At 38.0% G+C, this 12,951-nt stretch overlaps 1 protein-coding gene across 1 annotated transcript in view; it reads right to left on the bottom strand.

Moving 5' to 3' along the window:
* Window positions 1-9,077, bottom strand: part of LOC134742329 (uncharacterized) — a 67,701-nt gene extending 58,624 nt beyond the window's left edge. Inside the window, exon 1 of the mRNA XM_063675378.1 lies at window positions 8,564-9,077. Coding sequence (XP_063531448.1) covers window positions 8,564-8,683 — 120 coding nt within the window. The 5' untranslated portion in view covers window positions 8,684-9,077. The remainder of the gene's footprint in view (window positions 1-8,563) is intronic.
* Window positions 9,078-12,951: the final 3,874 nt, after the last annotated feature.

Consider the following 12,951-nt stretch of genomic DNA (forward strand, 5'->3'; position numbering starts at 1 on the left):
GACAGGTAATATGTATAATGCAAGATCAAGGATTTTCGTTCCACAAAAAGTTTTTTTTTTTTATACATGTTCAAAATGCGACCCGATGTTATCGGTAGATACATTTAGGTAGGAAGCTAGGAAGTTACAATAACATTTAGGTACCTAGGTGTATTTATGCATGCGATACACATGACATTATTATTTGCATGTTTTTGTTACCAAACATGTAGTTCTATTTTCAAATATGCATTACCTTACCTTTACTGTGGTCCCACAGTTCGAAGGCACAGCCCTAACCATGTCAGGGAGCATTGGGATCCTCGGTGTCCTTCGACATCTCCAGTGACGTCCAATTCCGTAGCCACCTGGAAGGGAAGGCTGATCTGGCATCCAAAAAACTCGGTGTGCTCAATAAAGCACGGCGATACTTTACTCCGGGGCAAAGACTGCTGCTATATAAATCGCAAGTCAGACCCCATATGGAGTACTGCTGTCACCTTTGGGCAGGAGCACCTGGATGCCAGCTTGGACCCTTCGACTCAGTCCAAAGGCGCGCTGTACGAATCGTTGACGATCCCAAACTCACAAGCGAACCTTTAAGTCTAAGGAGAGACTTCGCCTCCTTATGCGTGTTCTACCGCTTGTACAATGGGCTGTGCTCAGAAGAATTGTTTGACATGTTGCCAACGGCCGCTTTCTATCACCGCACCGCTCGCCATCGGCAGGGTGTTCATCCTCACACCCTAGCACCTAAATGGTCGCGTACTGTGCGGTTTAAGAGGAATTTCCTCCCGCGTACGCTTCGGCTGTGGAATGAGCTCCCTGCCGAGGTTTTCCCGAGGGGCTACAGTATGGGGTTCTTCAAAAAAGGAGTGTACAGGTTTTTAAAGGGTCGGCAACGCGCGTGTAATATCCCCGGTGTTGCAGGCGTCCATTGGCTACGGTAACTGCTTACCATCAGGCGGGCCGTATGCTTGATTGCCACCGACGTGGTATAAAAAAACACCTCTGGTACCATGTTTTAGCAAATAAAAAACTGATTAGCAAGAACTTGCATGCAATTTACGTTACATTGCGGTATCTGATCAAACTTTTGAATACAGTTTCCCTTAGTAGTCAGTCGGCAATGTAACGTAAATTGCTTGCAAGTTCTTGCTAGTCTAAACCTCGCTTTACAAGTGAGCAGGATCGAATCGAAACCATTATTTGTATGTATATATTAAATACTATCCCATGTCCCAGTCCAGTAACCGTTAAACGTTCGAACCCCTAAGCACACGTATGTGCCTAATGAGAGATGCCTATTTTTGAGATGGCACTTCCTAATCTAGTCCCTCGGAATGCCACCAAGTCTGCCAGTCTAATGTTACACACAAAACGATGTGCTGAAGGATCTGGTGGCAGTGATAAGGAATGCGAGTGCGGTGTCTTTGTCGTGTCGCATTACTGGACTTGACACGACACTGCACTGCACGTGTGCATGACTCAGTGCCGAGGACCATGTATGGTACGCCCACTATTTGTCACTTGTAACTATGATACAATTGTGTTACCTACCAAAAATATGTGTAAGTATTTAAACGACTGTCTATTATTTTTTGATTAAAAGGTTGATCCTGTTCTTGTCAGTGATAAGGAACCAGTATACTTATGACTTATTTTTGGCCGTAAAAAGTGTACCTATTTCGGCATAATGCACCTAGAGGTAATCTTGGATTGTGCGAAATTTTTTGATTGAAATAAGTACCTACTTAATCTAAAAAAACCAGCCAAGTGCGAGTCGGACTTGCGCACCGAGGGTTCCGTACTTTTAGTATTTGTTGTTATAGCGGCGACAGAAATACATCATCTGTGAAAATTTCAACTGTCTATAGCTATCACGGTTCATGAGATACAGCCTGGTGACAGACAGGCAGACGGACAGCCGGACAGCGGAGTCTTAGTAATAGGGTCCCATTTTTACCCTTGGGGTACGGAACCCTAAAAGTGAGGGTCAGAAAGATAAATGAGTGCCGTAAAATCAGGTAACTATAAATACTCCAGTTTCTAACGTTGATTCTTGACGAGCCTTTATGATTTGTACTCGTTACACTTATTTTAGAGCTTAGATACTCTAATGCTCTTTCTGCATGTATTATATACTCAACATAATTCGAAAAATACTTATACATATTTTACTGGAACTAGAATTTGCACCTTGTAAGTTGTGGACTAAAGTTTGACTAAATCTCTTTCCAAAGTCCAACTGTTATATTTTCTCTTGAAATTTTTAGTTCGCCTAAATTCTAAAGTAATAATTTACCAACATACAGAACTTACTGATGTTAAATTTAAAGAAGTAAAACGCAAAGAAGATGAGATACATCTAAACAAGGCTTGACATTTATCGTATACTAATTAGAGCAACATCTGCTACTGTAACGACGATCAGTTTTTGTGCGGCGGCATGTCCTGTGACTCCTGTGGGTCAAGCGAACGAGACGTAAACGGCGAGTCCGTTGTGCTTCCAATCCTAACGAGGCCGACCAACTCCGATGCAAAGGAAACAAGTAGCGATGTAACGATACCGATATATCGGCCTCGCCGATTTAAATACACCCGATATCACAGTTAGAAAAACGCAAATACAAAATGATTTGCGCAACAGATTATCTGCTTGTAATTTAAATAAACTTTGTTTCCTTAACAAAATGTACCTGAAGGTCCTAAAGTGAACTTTAATTACTGATTTCGATTTATTTTTGCTTTCATTTTGCATTTTTTTTTTTCAGCTTTTCACATTATAAAATCGAGTGTCTATTAAATATAAGTTTTATGCATATAATATAAAGTACATAATTCTTTATTAAACTAAGCTATCGGCATCGGTATCGTCGATTATTTACTTCAAAAATAGGTATCGGTATCGTAGACCCTAGAAGATAAGTAGTATGGTGGAAATCTTATGAATTGCTAAAACTCAGCTGAATAATACGAATACATAGACAACACAAACTACATATTATTAGATTCTACTTTATGTACGCGAAAAACGTCAAATATTTAATAACATGAAAGATTATGGACTTTAAGGTTGATTGACCTAAAATTGGCTCTAATTTGGCTTTGGTCAAATTATCTAGCCGCGGCTAGAACTTACGGTAAACATGTAACTATTCTATTTATGTGTAATGAAATGTATGTTGTACCTACATTATGTACAGCTACAGAGTTACTAACACCCTCTGGCCCTACAAAGCACAAACTTCTATTTACATATTCATATTTATTAATAATATACACATACATTACACGTCAAAATACAATTACAATTAGTGGAATAACAATTAAAATTTTAATTTATTTCAACATCGAAACAGTAAAAGTAAAATTATTTACACATGTTCAAAAATGTAATTACAAAAATAAATACTATCATATTATACGATATTCTACATTTCCAATAATTCTTGTAAGTCATAAAAGGCGTTGTCAATAAGCCATTTCTTCAATTTAATATAAAATACATTATCATGTGATATCACAGTTATATTTTCAGGGATAGAATTATATATTTTTGGGCCCATAGCATAGGTCGTTTTGGCAGATTTGGTCAGTCTGAAGCTGGTAGTTTCGAGCGTCCCTCTGTTCCTGTTTCTAGTAAACATCTTAGGTTACCCGCCCTAAGAGGAAACAAGTTGAAGTTGGTTCTTACGAACTTCACGATGTTAAAAATGTCGCAGAGCTGACTACATGTTATACATATGTGTATGTAACATATGTATAACATATAGTCACCTCTGCGATCTAATCTCTACATGCATATTTACATGTGTAGAGATCAGATCGCAGAGCTGACTACATGTTTCGTAACCTACTTGATAAGTTAACTTACCTATGGAATAATCGATGGCCTCCACCTCTTTAATTATCGTACAGTGACCTTAGCGCGGTGTAAACGATCCGGTTCAATTCAAACCACGTTCAAACTCATCGTGTAGGTCTGTATTTGGCTGCATAATAACACTTTATAAAGATCTTAAAAAGGCACTTAACTGTATTTTTCTTTAATATACAAATCTGGAATCGCTTCAGTCTCGCCTTAAGTTATTTAAATTCGCTTAAATAAAAATATACCGACAACGGCAACATGTGGAAGCCATTATCAACGTACACCGCGGCCGACTCGAAAAGCAAAATAATTACCGACAAGTTACATTTTATTACGATAGCCGTAGAGGCTATTTTACTGAATGCTATTAATAAATATAGTGTTTTTTATCAGCCCAGCCTACGGTTAAGAAAAAATCGAGAGTTTCGTTCGGCCAAAGACCTGCCATCCATCCACTTGATGACCTGACAGGAAACTCGACATATGGTGCTTGGGAAGGCCGGAGATTTTTTTCTGATCACTTGTTGAGATTTATTGTAGGACACTGAATGCTCGGGATTTAATATGGATCATTTAGTTTCTTTCAGATTCAGATATTTATTAATAATATTCGAACTTGAACATTTTAACTTGAAATTAAAATTAAGGATATAAGTTATAGAAGTTTATGTTATTGTTTCTAGGACTATTGTTATGAGTGACCATTAAAATAATGTATTATGGTTTTATGGAATCAGTATAAAAGCTGTTAAGGAATCCGTCCGAATCACACAAGGGTCCTATTGTTATGTGTTCAATTTTATAGTTTTTCTCGAAGAATTGCCACTCAGTGCTCGTAAAACTTGAAGCTAGACACGAGATCAAATTATATTCCTCTGTGATGGATTATCCGAAATGAAACGTGTTGGGAGTTTTTGATGTCTGTCATATTTCTGAGAACCGGTCCCGCGTGCCGGTACAATAGCCGAGGAAGGCGCCGCACATATAATATTATACCTGCAGGGCTTGCCCCAAGACCCGCCATTGTTTTGTCTACCTTTTTATTTTGGTTTTTTTACCATACTGAAAACATGACAAAACTTTTGAGAGTACGTGACTTTAAATATAAAACCTGAAAACACGTTGTTTTCAGAATAATCGTAACCTCTTGTTTTGTTTCTCAAGTAAGTTCCTGTCTCTAAATTTCACATTCCGGCGCGTAATCCAGCTTTGATCCGGTAAACTGCACCACGCATCTACTCTAACATTCCTAAGCTAAGTTACTAAGAACCGTGTCGATTTTATCACATTGTTTCGCCAGTGGACCGGCAGTGGGCTCGTTAGGTCGCGGGTCGACCTCAGCCCTGTAATTTCAAAAACGTCGCAAATCTCTACAGGTGTCTGCGAGACTTGTGTTCTTTTTGAAATAAACAAATCGCTTGTGCAACGGTGCAACCGATCATGCAGAAAGGGGCAAATGCTATACGTTTGCCAAAACTAAAGTATTCTAACTATGTACATACTTGCGCAAGGATGTATTGTATATAATTCATGCATTATGTATGAAAATAATTACTCCTATTCGAAATTGGTCGACCGCTGCAATTATTTTTTTCCGTTTAAAACCGTGTTAGTGGAAACTGGTGCCTACTTGTATATAGGTGGACCTTAACGCAATTTGGCATTCGCGATCATTTTAAAATTACGACAGGTTAGTAGGTAGATGTGGTATCCGTATTATGAAACTAGATGTTGCGTGACTTTTGTTAACATTGATCTGTTAGAGCTTGAGCAATTAGGTTCAAATTACAAGCATACGACTGATGAGCCTGCGAGCCTGGCGAGCTTTATTTGCTATAAAACTGGTAAGCATGATCTAGCAGTTGTAAAACCCCCATTATAACCGCCATGCTAGCTAGTAGGCCATGCCAATGCTCTAAGATAAGCATTCCAATTGTTAAGGAACCCAGGACCAGGTTATTTATACATTACAGGTTAGTACCTACATGCCTCCCGAACATGAGAAAATATTGAACTCTTAAGTAGCTTCGTTACGTACATACTAGTTCGTACACAAACTTAACATGCAAACGTTAGTTAGTACCCACTCGACCTTGCGATATACCTTTGCCGTAGATACTGCAAAGGTATATCGCAAGGTCGGGGCTCGGGGCTTCCTACGATCGCATATTTCTTTGCAACGCCAGTGGCGGTAAAGGCAGGTGCGCTGCAAGTGAATGTCTATTGCTAATGATGGAAGATAAAGGTCTCACGTACGTAAACGTAACGCTCACAAATGCTCAGTTATTGTTTGATGAAGATGTTAAACATTATGATAATGGAGGAAACCAATTATATAAGGCAGAGACACGGCAGTGATTAAGGTATACCTTGTACCTAGCTTATTTGTTTGACGAACGTTTTTAGAGGTCCCATTTCTTAAAGCATAATTAAAAACATAGGTACCTATAAAAAATTAAAAAAAATATAGATTTGCTAACTACCAGTAATCCGAATTTTCCACTAAACCCGCTCTCTTGTGTCTGCATTAGAGACAGATTAGCGAGATTGTTCTGTAATTTAAAGAGAACTAAGCGTAAAATTATAATAAGAAGCCGTTACCTTAGGGATAAGCTAACACAGTATTAGACGTGTTGGTTTGGTTTACCTACTTGCGTAGTTGCACTTGCGTAGTGAACATATAATTCAATATTATTTATAATTTATATACCTTACGCAAGTATGCTATAATATAAACTATAAAGACTTTCATTTGAAGTGTTTATTAAATCGGCTACACGCATGAATAGTTCCGATGGAACTTGCACAAGCTTATTTATGGCAAGGATGAATATTCCTTATATAAATTTGTCGGAAAATATGAGAAGAGGAAATAGTTTCACTATCTTTGGCAACATTATCAGGACGTGGTATGTTCATTTGCGTATATTTCCTGCAATTAACGGTAAATGTGTGTTAATAGTAAAGCTGAAAATCCGGTCAAAAGGTTTGGTCCTTCGAGCCGGATTTTTTACGACAGTTTCACAATATTGAAGTAATGAATTTGAGTAGGTTTGAAATTAGTAAAGATACCATATTCGCGCATTACGTAAAATTCGTACAATAAATTATAAGTTAGGCGAGACTTGTACGAATTTTACGTAATGCGTAAATTATAATATAATAACTTAATACCGACCCAAATGTGTGTCATCTGTAGCCATTATTATGCAATTAAAGTAGTCTAGGTAGGTACCCGTGAATGTCTTCTTACTTGTCTGAGTATCTATTGGTTGGGGAGTCCAAGAGGGGATTTTTGTAGTTACTCAAGCGCGCCAGATTAAGATGAGAGTGATATCTTGCTACCCCGTGGACTCCGTGGAGTTGCACTTTTTGCCGTCTATGTTGAGCCGTTGGTTAGTAGTAGTTAGTCATTTTAGTCTAAATTAATGCTATAACTGTGCTATTCCTAAATCTGACAATTATTTGTACGCATTTCCTTAATCTGACGGTTACAATGTGAAAAAATCGGGCGTCAAACTTGTGATCGTCAGATTAAGGAAATGCGTACAAATAATTATCAGATTAAGTTATAGAAAAATTATAGCATTAACTTGGACCAAAACGATCAAATCTATAATCTATTTAACGATTTTTTTAACCCTCCACCGACCCCCCGAAATTTAAAAACATCTGTAGACGCTTTCCTGCTTGCTGGAAAAGAAAACTTTACATAACCTTTTTGTCTTCCTATTACCTAATCTTTCGATTCCAATAGGTCTACGACGCTCGAGTAACTACACATTTAGCATCGCCGGCTCCCCAGCTATATGGACCGTAGTCTTGTCAGCGATCTAGTTTGACCGCATCGCCTTCTCGTTTCTGAGTAGTCATAATTCCGAATAGATACTTGCATTGTCGCGAAAGTGGTTCTTGTGGCACGACCGAGCATTCCATAGCCAAACGATCATTAAGCTAAGCAAAAACAATGGTCTAGATGAGAGCAAAACATAACTGGAATGCAGGTATGCACGTCATTAGAGATATGTATATGCGGTATTTATGTAAAATAAAGTACGTAGGTGTTTAAATGCCGAGCTTTATATATTACATATTCAAACTCAAACATATTTATTGCTCATAGACAAATCACAAGAATACAGGCCCTGTAAGGGCACAACAATTTATTTTATACATACTTATACAATTAATCTTATTAATTACATTGCAAAAAAAAACTAATATTCTACTTTTTTCGCATAGTATCAATAGTATCATCGAAAAACTCCTGCAGAGAGTAATAACTTTTATCTAATAAGTATTTATTTAAGGTGGTTTCAAATGATTTGGGATTTTCTATTGATTTTATTGCTTGTGGAATTTTGTTATATATTTTAATGCACATCATGTGAGGTCCTGAGTGATATAATATATAGGTACTTACTTCGAAGTTCCATTACTTACAAACATATGTATTTCATAATATATGTACATCTAAGAATTCCTACTTCACGTGCACTATTGCATAGGTATTTGGAAATGCGTTACGTTCGAACTTTCATTCTACCCGCATTGTTTACTGTGTCGTTTCGCGTCACGGCCAATTCGGATCGTACGCGGACCAATACAAAAGGAGGGAAAACGCGCGAAAACACGTCCGCGGTACAAAAAATGAACCAGATCGACGAGTTGTGAGACTTGTATGTCGTAAGCAGTAATAGCGCTACTGACCTGTCCCGTGGCTTTCTTGAAGCGATGAGTGGCTTCCCGCACCAGGTCCCGGACCAGCAGGTCGCCGGCGCCGCAAGGCACCAGCACCCGCACAGCCCCAAAGCACACCGTCACCTTCATATCCTCACAACGCACTATGAATCACCAAAACACCACTCACTCACTCAGTGCTCGCCACTGTATCTACGCGCCAACATTATTAGTTTGTGGACAAACTAATACGAGCAAAACACTACCTGACGCACATGGTAAAGGTAACCCTGCACCGAAGCCGCTCTTCGACCACCGACACAAAAAGTACAAAAACACTGGCTTGTCTGTTCGTTTTCATAGCGCAGAGCTAGAACGCAGACAATACACTTAATTCGGCTGACTTGTATGAATATTTAAAATTCACTGATCGAATACACAAATTACATTCAACATTGGGCACATTTCGATAAGATTACGCGAAATACGGGCGTAGAGTGCTCTGTCAACGGCAGCAACGGTTGTAGCAAGGGATATGAATAAGAATTCGTTTCGTTTGTAAGTTGTGACGGGCGCTGGAGGGGTGCGCGGCGGCGGGGAGGGCGCGACCGGTTCCCGCAGCCAATGAGCGGCGGCGTCAGACAGGCAGCTGTGCGCGTGTGGTGGTGACCACCGCGTGCCGCGTCATCCACTCATATTATTTTACTCACATACCGATTATTTCTCATTATTTTGAATGAAAGTGTACCTGATTACGACAGCACTGACTCATGACTCGCAGAAAACCATGTCAGGCCTCTGCCAGTGCGTTGTCCCGACCGGTGTTTCTCGGAGGACTTACAGTCACATCGTACAACTGTCGTGTGTGAGGGTTGGAATGTACTCTACCAACTCCCACACATGCGCTAGCTTTCGAGCTAAAGTTTGATTGCTGGTGGAACAGAAGCATAAACTCGATGTAAAAAGTTGTGATAAATATTCATCCACAATTTCTAAGCAAATATATTATTATCTTTGTTTACTCCACAAGGTCCAAAATGTTAATCAATATCACCATGCCAACCGCCTTGCAGGTATCTCAAACAGCTGAACGGCAGTGAACACCTATTTACATCTTATAGCTCTGACCTAGCTACCTTTCAGTCGCGAATAACTACATAAGTACCTACCTACCTAGTTTTACCTACTACGAATTTCAGATAATACTTATTTATTTACTTATTTCTCATAGAATATTAACCCGGCCGGTATATTTTTAACCGACTTCAATTTCATAGAAGGAGGAGGTTCTGTATTCGGTTGTGGCTATTTTTTTTATTTTTTTATTTTATGTATGTTCACCGATTACTCCGAGACCCGTGGTCCGATTTGAGTAATTATTTTTTTGTTCGAAGGGAGCTACTTCCAAGTTGGTCCCATATTAATCTGGTTCTGATCTGATGATGGGATCCCTGAGGAATTAAGGGAACTCCTCAATTTTTAAAGGCACATGTATGGTGATTTGGGTGTTTTCATAAGCAACTTGAGCATTTTCTCTCGAAAACGACCAATTTGATGAAGTGGACCTGATGATGATGATTGTTTTGATGATAGTGATGATGATTTTTTAATGTAGGATGTTCAGCGATTACTCCGACACCCGTGGTCCGACTTGAACAATTCTTTTTTTTGTTTGAAAGGAACTACCTCCAAGGTGGTCCCATATTAATCTGGTGCTGTTCTGATAAAAAAAAAAAAAATTTAAAAAAAAATTTAAACTGTTTATTTCAAGAAAGATTACAAAGACTATTTACAGACTTAGCCTAATCTACATTCTAATAGATTGTATGCTAAGTATGGTCTATGGTATAATATGCTATATTTAACAATTATGAGGTTAACTTAAATATTCAGGCAGTGCTTTTTTATCATGATTTTAATTTTATGGGGCTTACCCTCTTCTAAATTATCTATTATATCTCTAGGAAGACTATTTAAGATGTGTGGCAAATAACTCGACCAGACTCTTTGCCCATAATAGTTGTTGCTACTTGGTATATTGAAATATTTTTTATTTAACAGTACTCTAAGGTTAGTTGGCCTGTCATACCTATTCAGACTTTCCAATTTATGTCTATATTCTAATACTATCGCTAGTTTCACTTTATCATACACATTCATTATTCTACAATGTTGGAATAAGTTATCATAATTATGTTTATGTTTATATTTGATTTTTAGTGGTACAATGGATTTTAAGATTCTTAACTGTAAACTATATATTCGCTGTAGGTGACTTTTGTGGGTTCTGCCATAGCTAGATATTCCATAGTTTATCACCGAGTCAGCCATGGCCATGTATATTAGACGGAGTGTATTATATGGCATTTTGTTTTTAAGTATTGTCAGGTTACTGAGTACAGCTCTTAGTCTCTTACATACATGGTCAATGTGCGGACTCCAATTAAATTTATTATCTATTATAAGTCCAAGGTATTTATGCTGTTCTACTAAGTCCAGGGGCTCACAGTCGCAGCTCGAACCTGACCCATGCAAACAAGGGTGTTTGTGTGCTGTAATCTTGGGTATTATGTTGGTTTTGATGTAAGGTGACCTTATATGCAATATTTTAGTTTTTTGGTAATTGATAGTTAATCCTGCATCGTGGGACCATTTGCATAACATATCAAATTCGCGCTGCAACCTGCGTTGTGCCTCTGAGATATCAGTATCAGCTGTTATTAGACAAGTATCATCTGCAAATTGGTATACGGAGGCCTCTCTGAATATGTTGCACATATCGTTGACATAAACTAAGTATTCGGTTGGCCCGAGCACAGAGCCTTGTGCTGTGCCTTGGTAAGACTGCAGCAGCTCACTTTGCTCTCCTGCAATGCTGACCGTATTGTATCTATTTGTGTGATAGTTCTTTATCAAGTTCAGAGCCGGCCCCTGTATACCGCTTTGTTGTAACTTATTATATAATTTATTAAGATTTAAGGTATCAAATGCTTTGCTGAAGTCAATCATTACCGCTAGGACATGTTTTTTCTCATTAAGGTGCATGTTAATCTCATCAGTAAATTGTGCTAGTAATTGGGTAGTGTTTTTCCCCTTTTGGAAACCGAATTGTTTTTCATGTAATATTCCATTGCCCGACAGGAAATCATTTAATGTTTTACCTAGGTGTTTTTCTAGAATTTTGTCAATTACTGGCAATATAGTAATAGGCCTATAATTGTCTGTGTCAGTATAGCTCCCTTTTTTATGTATTGGCCTAATTAATCCTATCTTTAATTTGTCCGGATATACTGAATTACTAATACATTGGTTAGCAAGATGGGTAAGGACAGGTGATATTTCCTTGCTTATGTACTTTACATCTCTAGCCCTAATTCTGTCATAGCCTGCACTCTTTTTTTCATTTAAGTTATTAACAATTTTATACATACCTTTTTCACTTAGTTTTCTAATTTTCAGTGTCAGGTTTGGGGTGTTTTGATAGGTATTTTGGTTGAGCAATGGAATATCACACAAGTTTAGTATATTTTTAACATTATTTTCAAAGTCTTTAGAGAACTTGTTACACAGGGCAGCGGCTTTCATTTTGAATGACTTCAGCAGTACATCATCAACGGCTTTCAGAATTCTTCCTGTCAGACTATTTATAATTTGCCATAGCTTTTTAGGGTTTCTAAAATTAACACAGATTTCCCTTTTAGTATAGTTATTTTTAGCTTTATTCATGAGCTTATTTGTTTTATTCCTATATTTTTTATACAACAACTCATTTTGTTTATTACTGGGGTCTTTTAGATGAATTTGTAGTAACTTATTTTTTACACGTGACATTTCTAAGAGTTTGTCATTTATCCAGAGACAGTTTTCCCTGGGTTTGCTATTGGTGGTTTTTTGGATAGTGCACTTGTCATATATATTTTCAAAATTGTTACTTATGCAGTTGTATATACAATTTGGGTCCTTCATTTTCAGAGCTGGCTCCCAATTTATTTTGATTAACTCTTGCTGTACCATTTTATTGTCTAATTTACTACATACTGTGTTTGTTTTTACTATTTGACTAGTCAGGGAGAAGCCAGTAATGAAGTGGTCCGCTATTGCATCACGCACTACCGCAGCACTGACATGGTGGGGTTGGGACCGCCTATTATTATTTGAGATGTCTCTAAAGTAAATGTGGTCTATGCACGACTTGGAAGTACCTCTTAGAGTGGATTCAATCCTTGTGTACTGCGAGATGCAACATTGGAGGCCTCTATCTGCTAAAGTATCTTGGTAGTAGTTTGACATATGATTAGATACGCTAATGTCTATGTTTATGTCCCCGCATAATAATAAATTACAGTTCATTGGATCTGCAGTTAATAGTCTGGCTAACTCACCAACAAAGTCACTCACGTTAGAACTAGGCGGACGAT

The sequence above is a fragment of the Cydia strobilella genome, chromosome 6, assembly GCF_947568885.1.
Source record: "Cydia strobilella chromosome 6, ilCydStro3.1, whole genome shotgun sequence".
In the NCBI taxonomy this organism is placed as follows: Eukaryota; Metazoa; Arthropoda; class Insecta; order Lepidoptera; family Tortricidae; genus Cydia; species Cydia strobilella.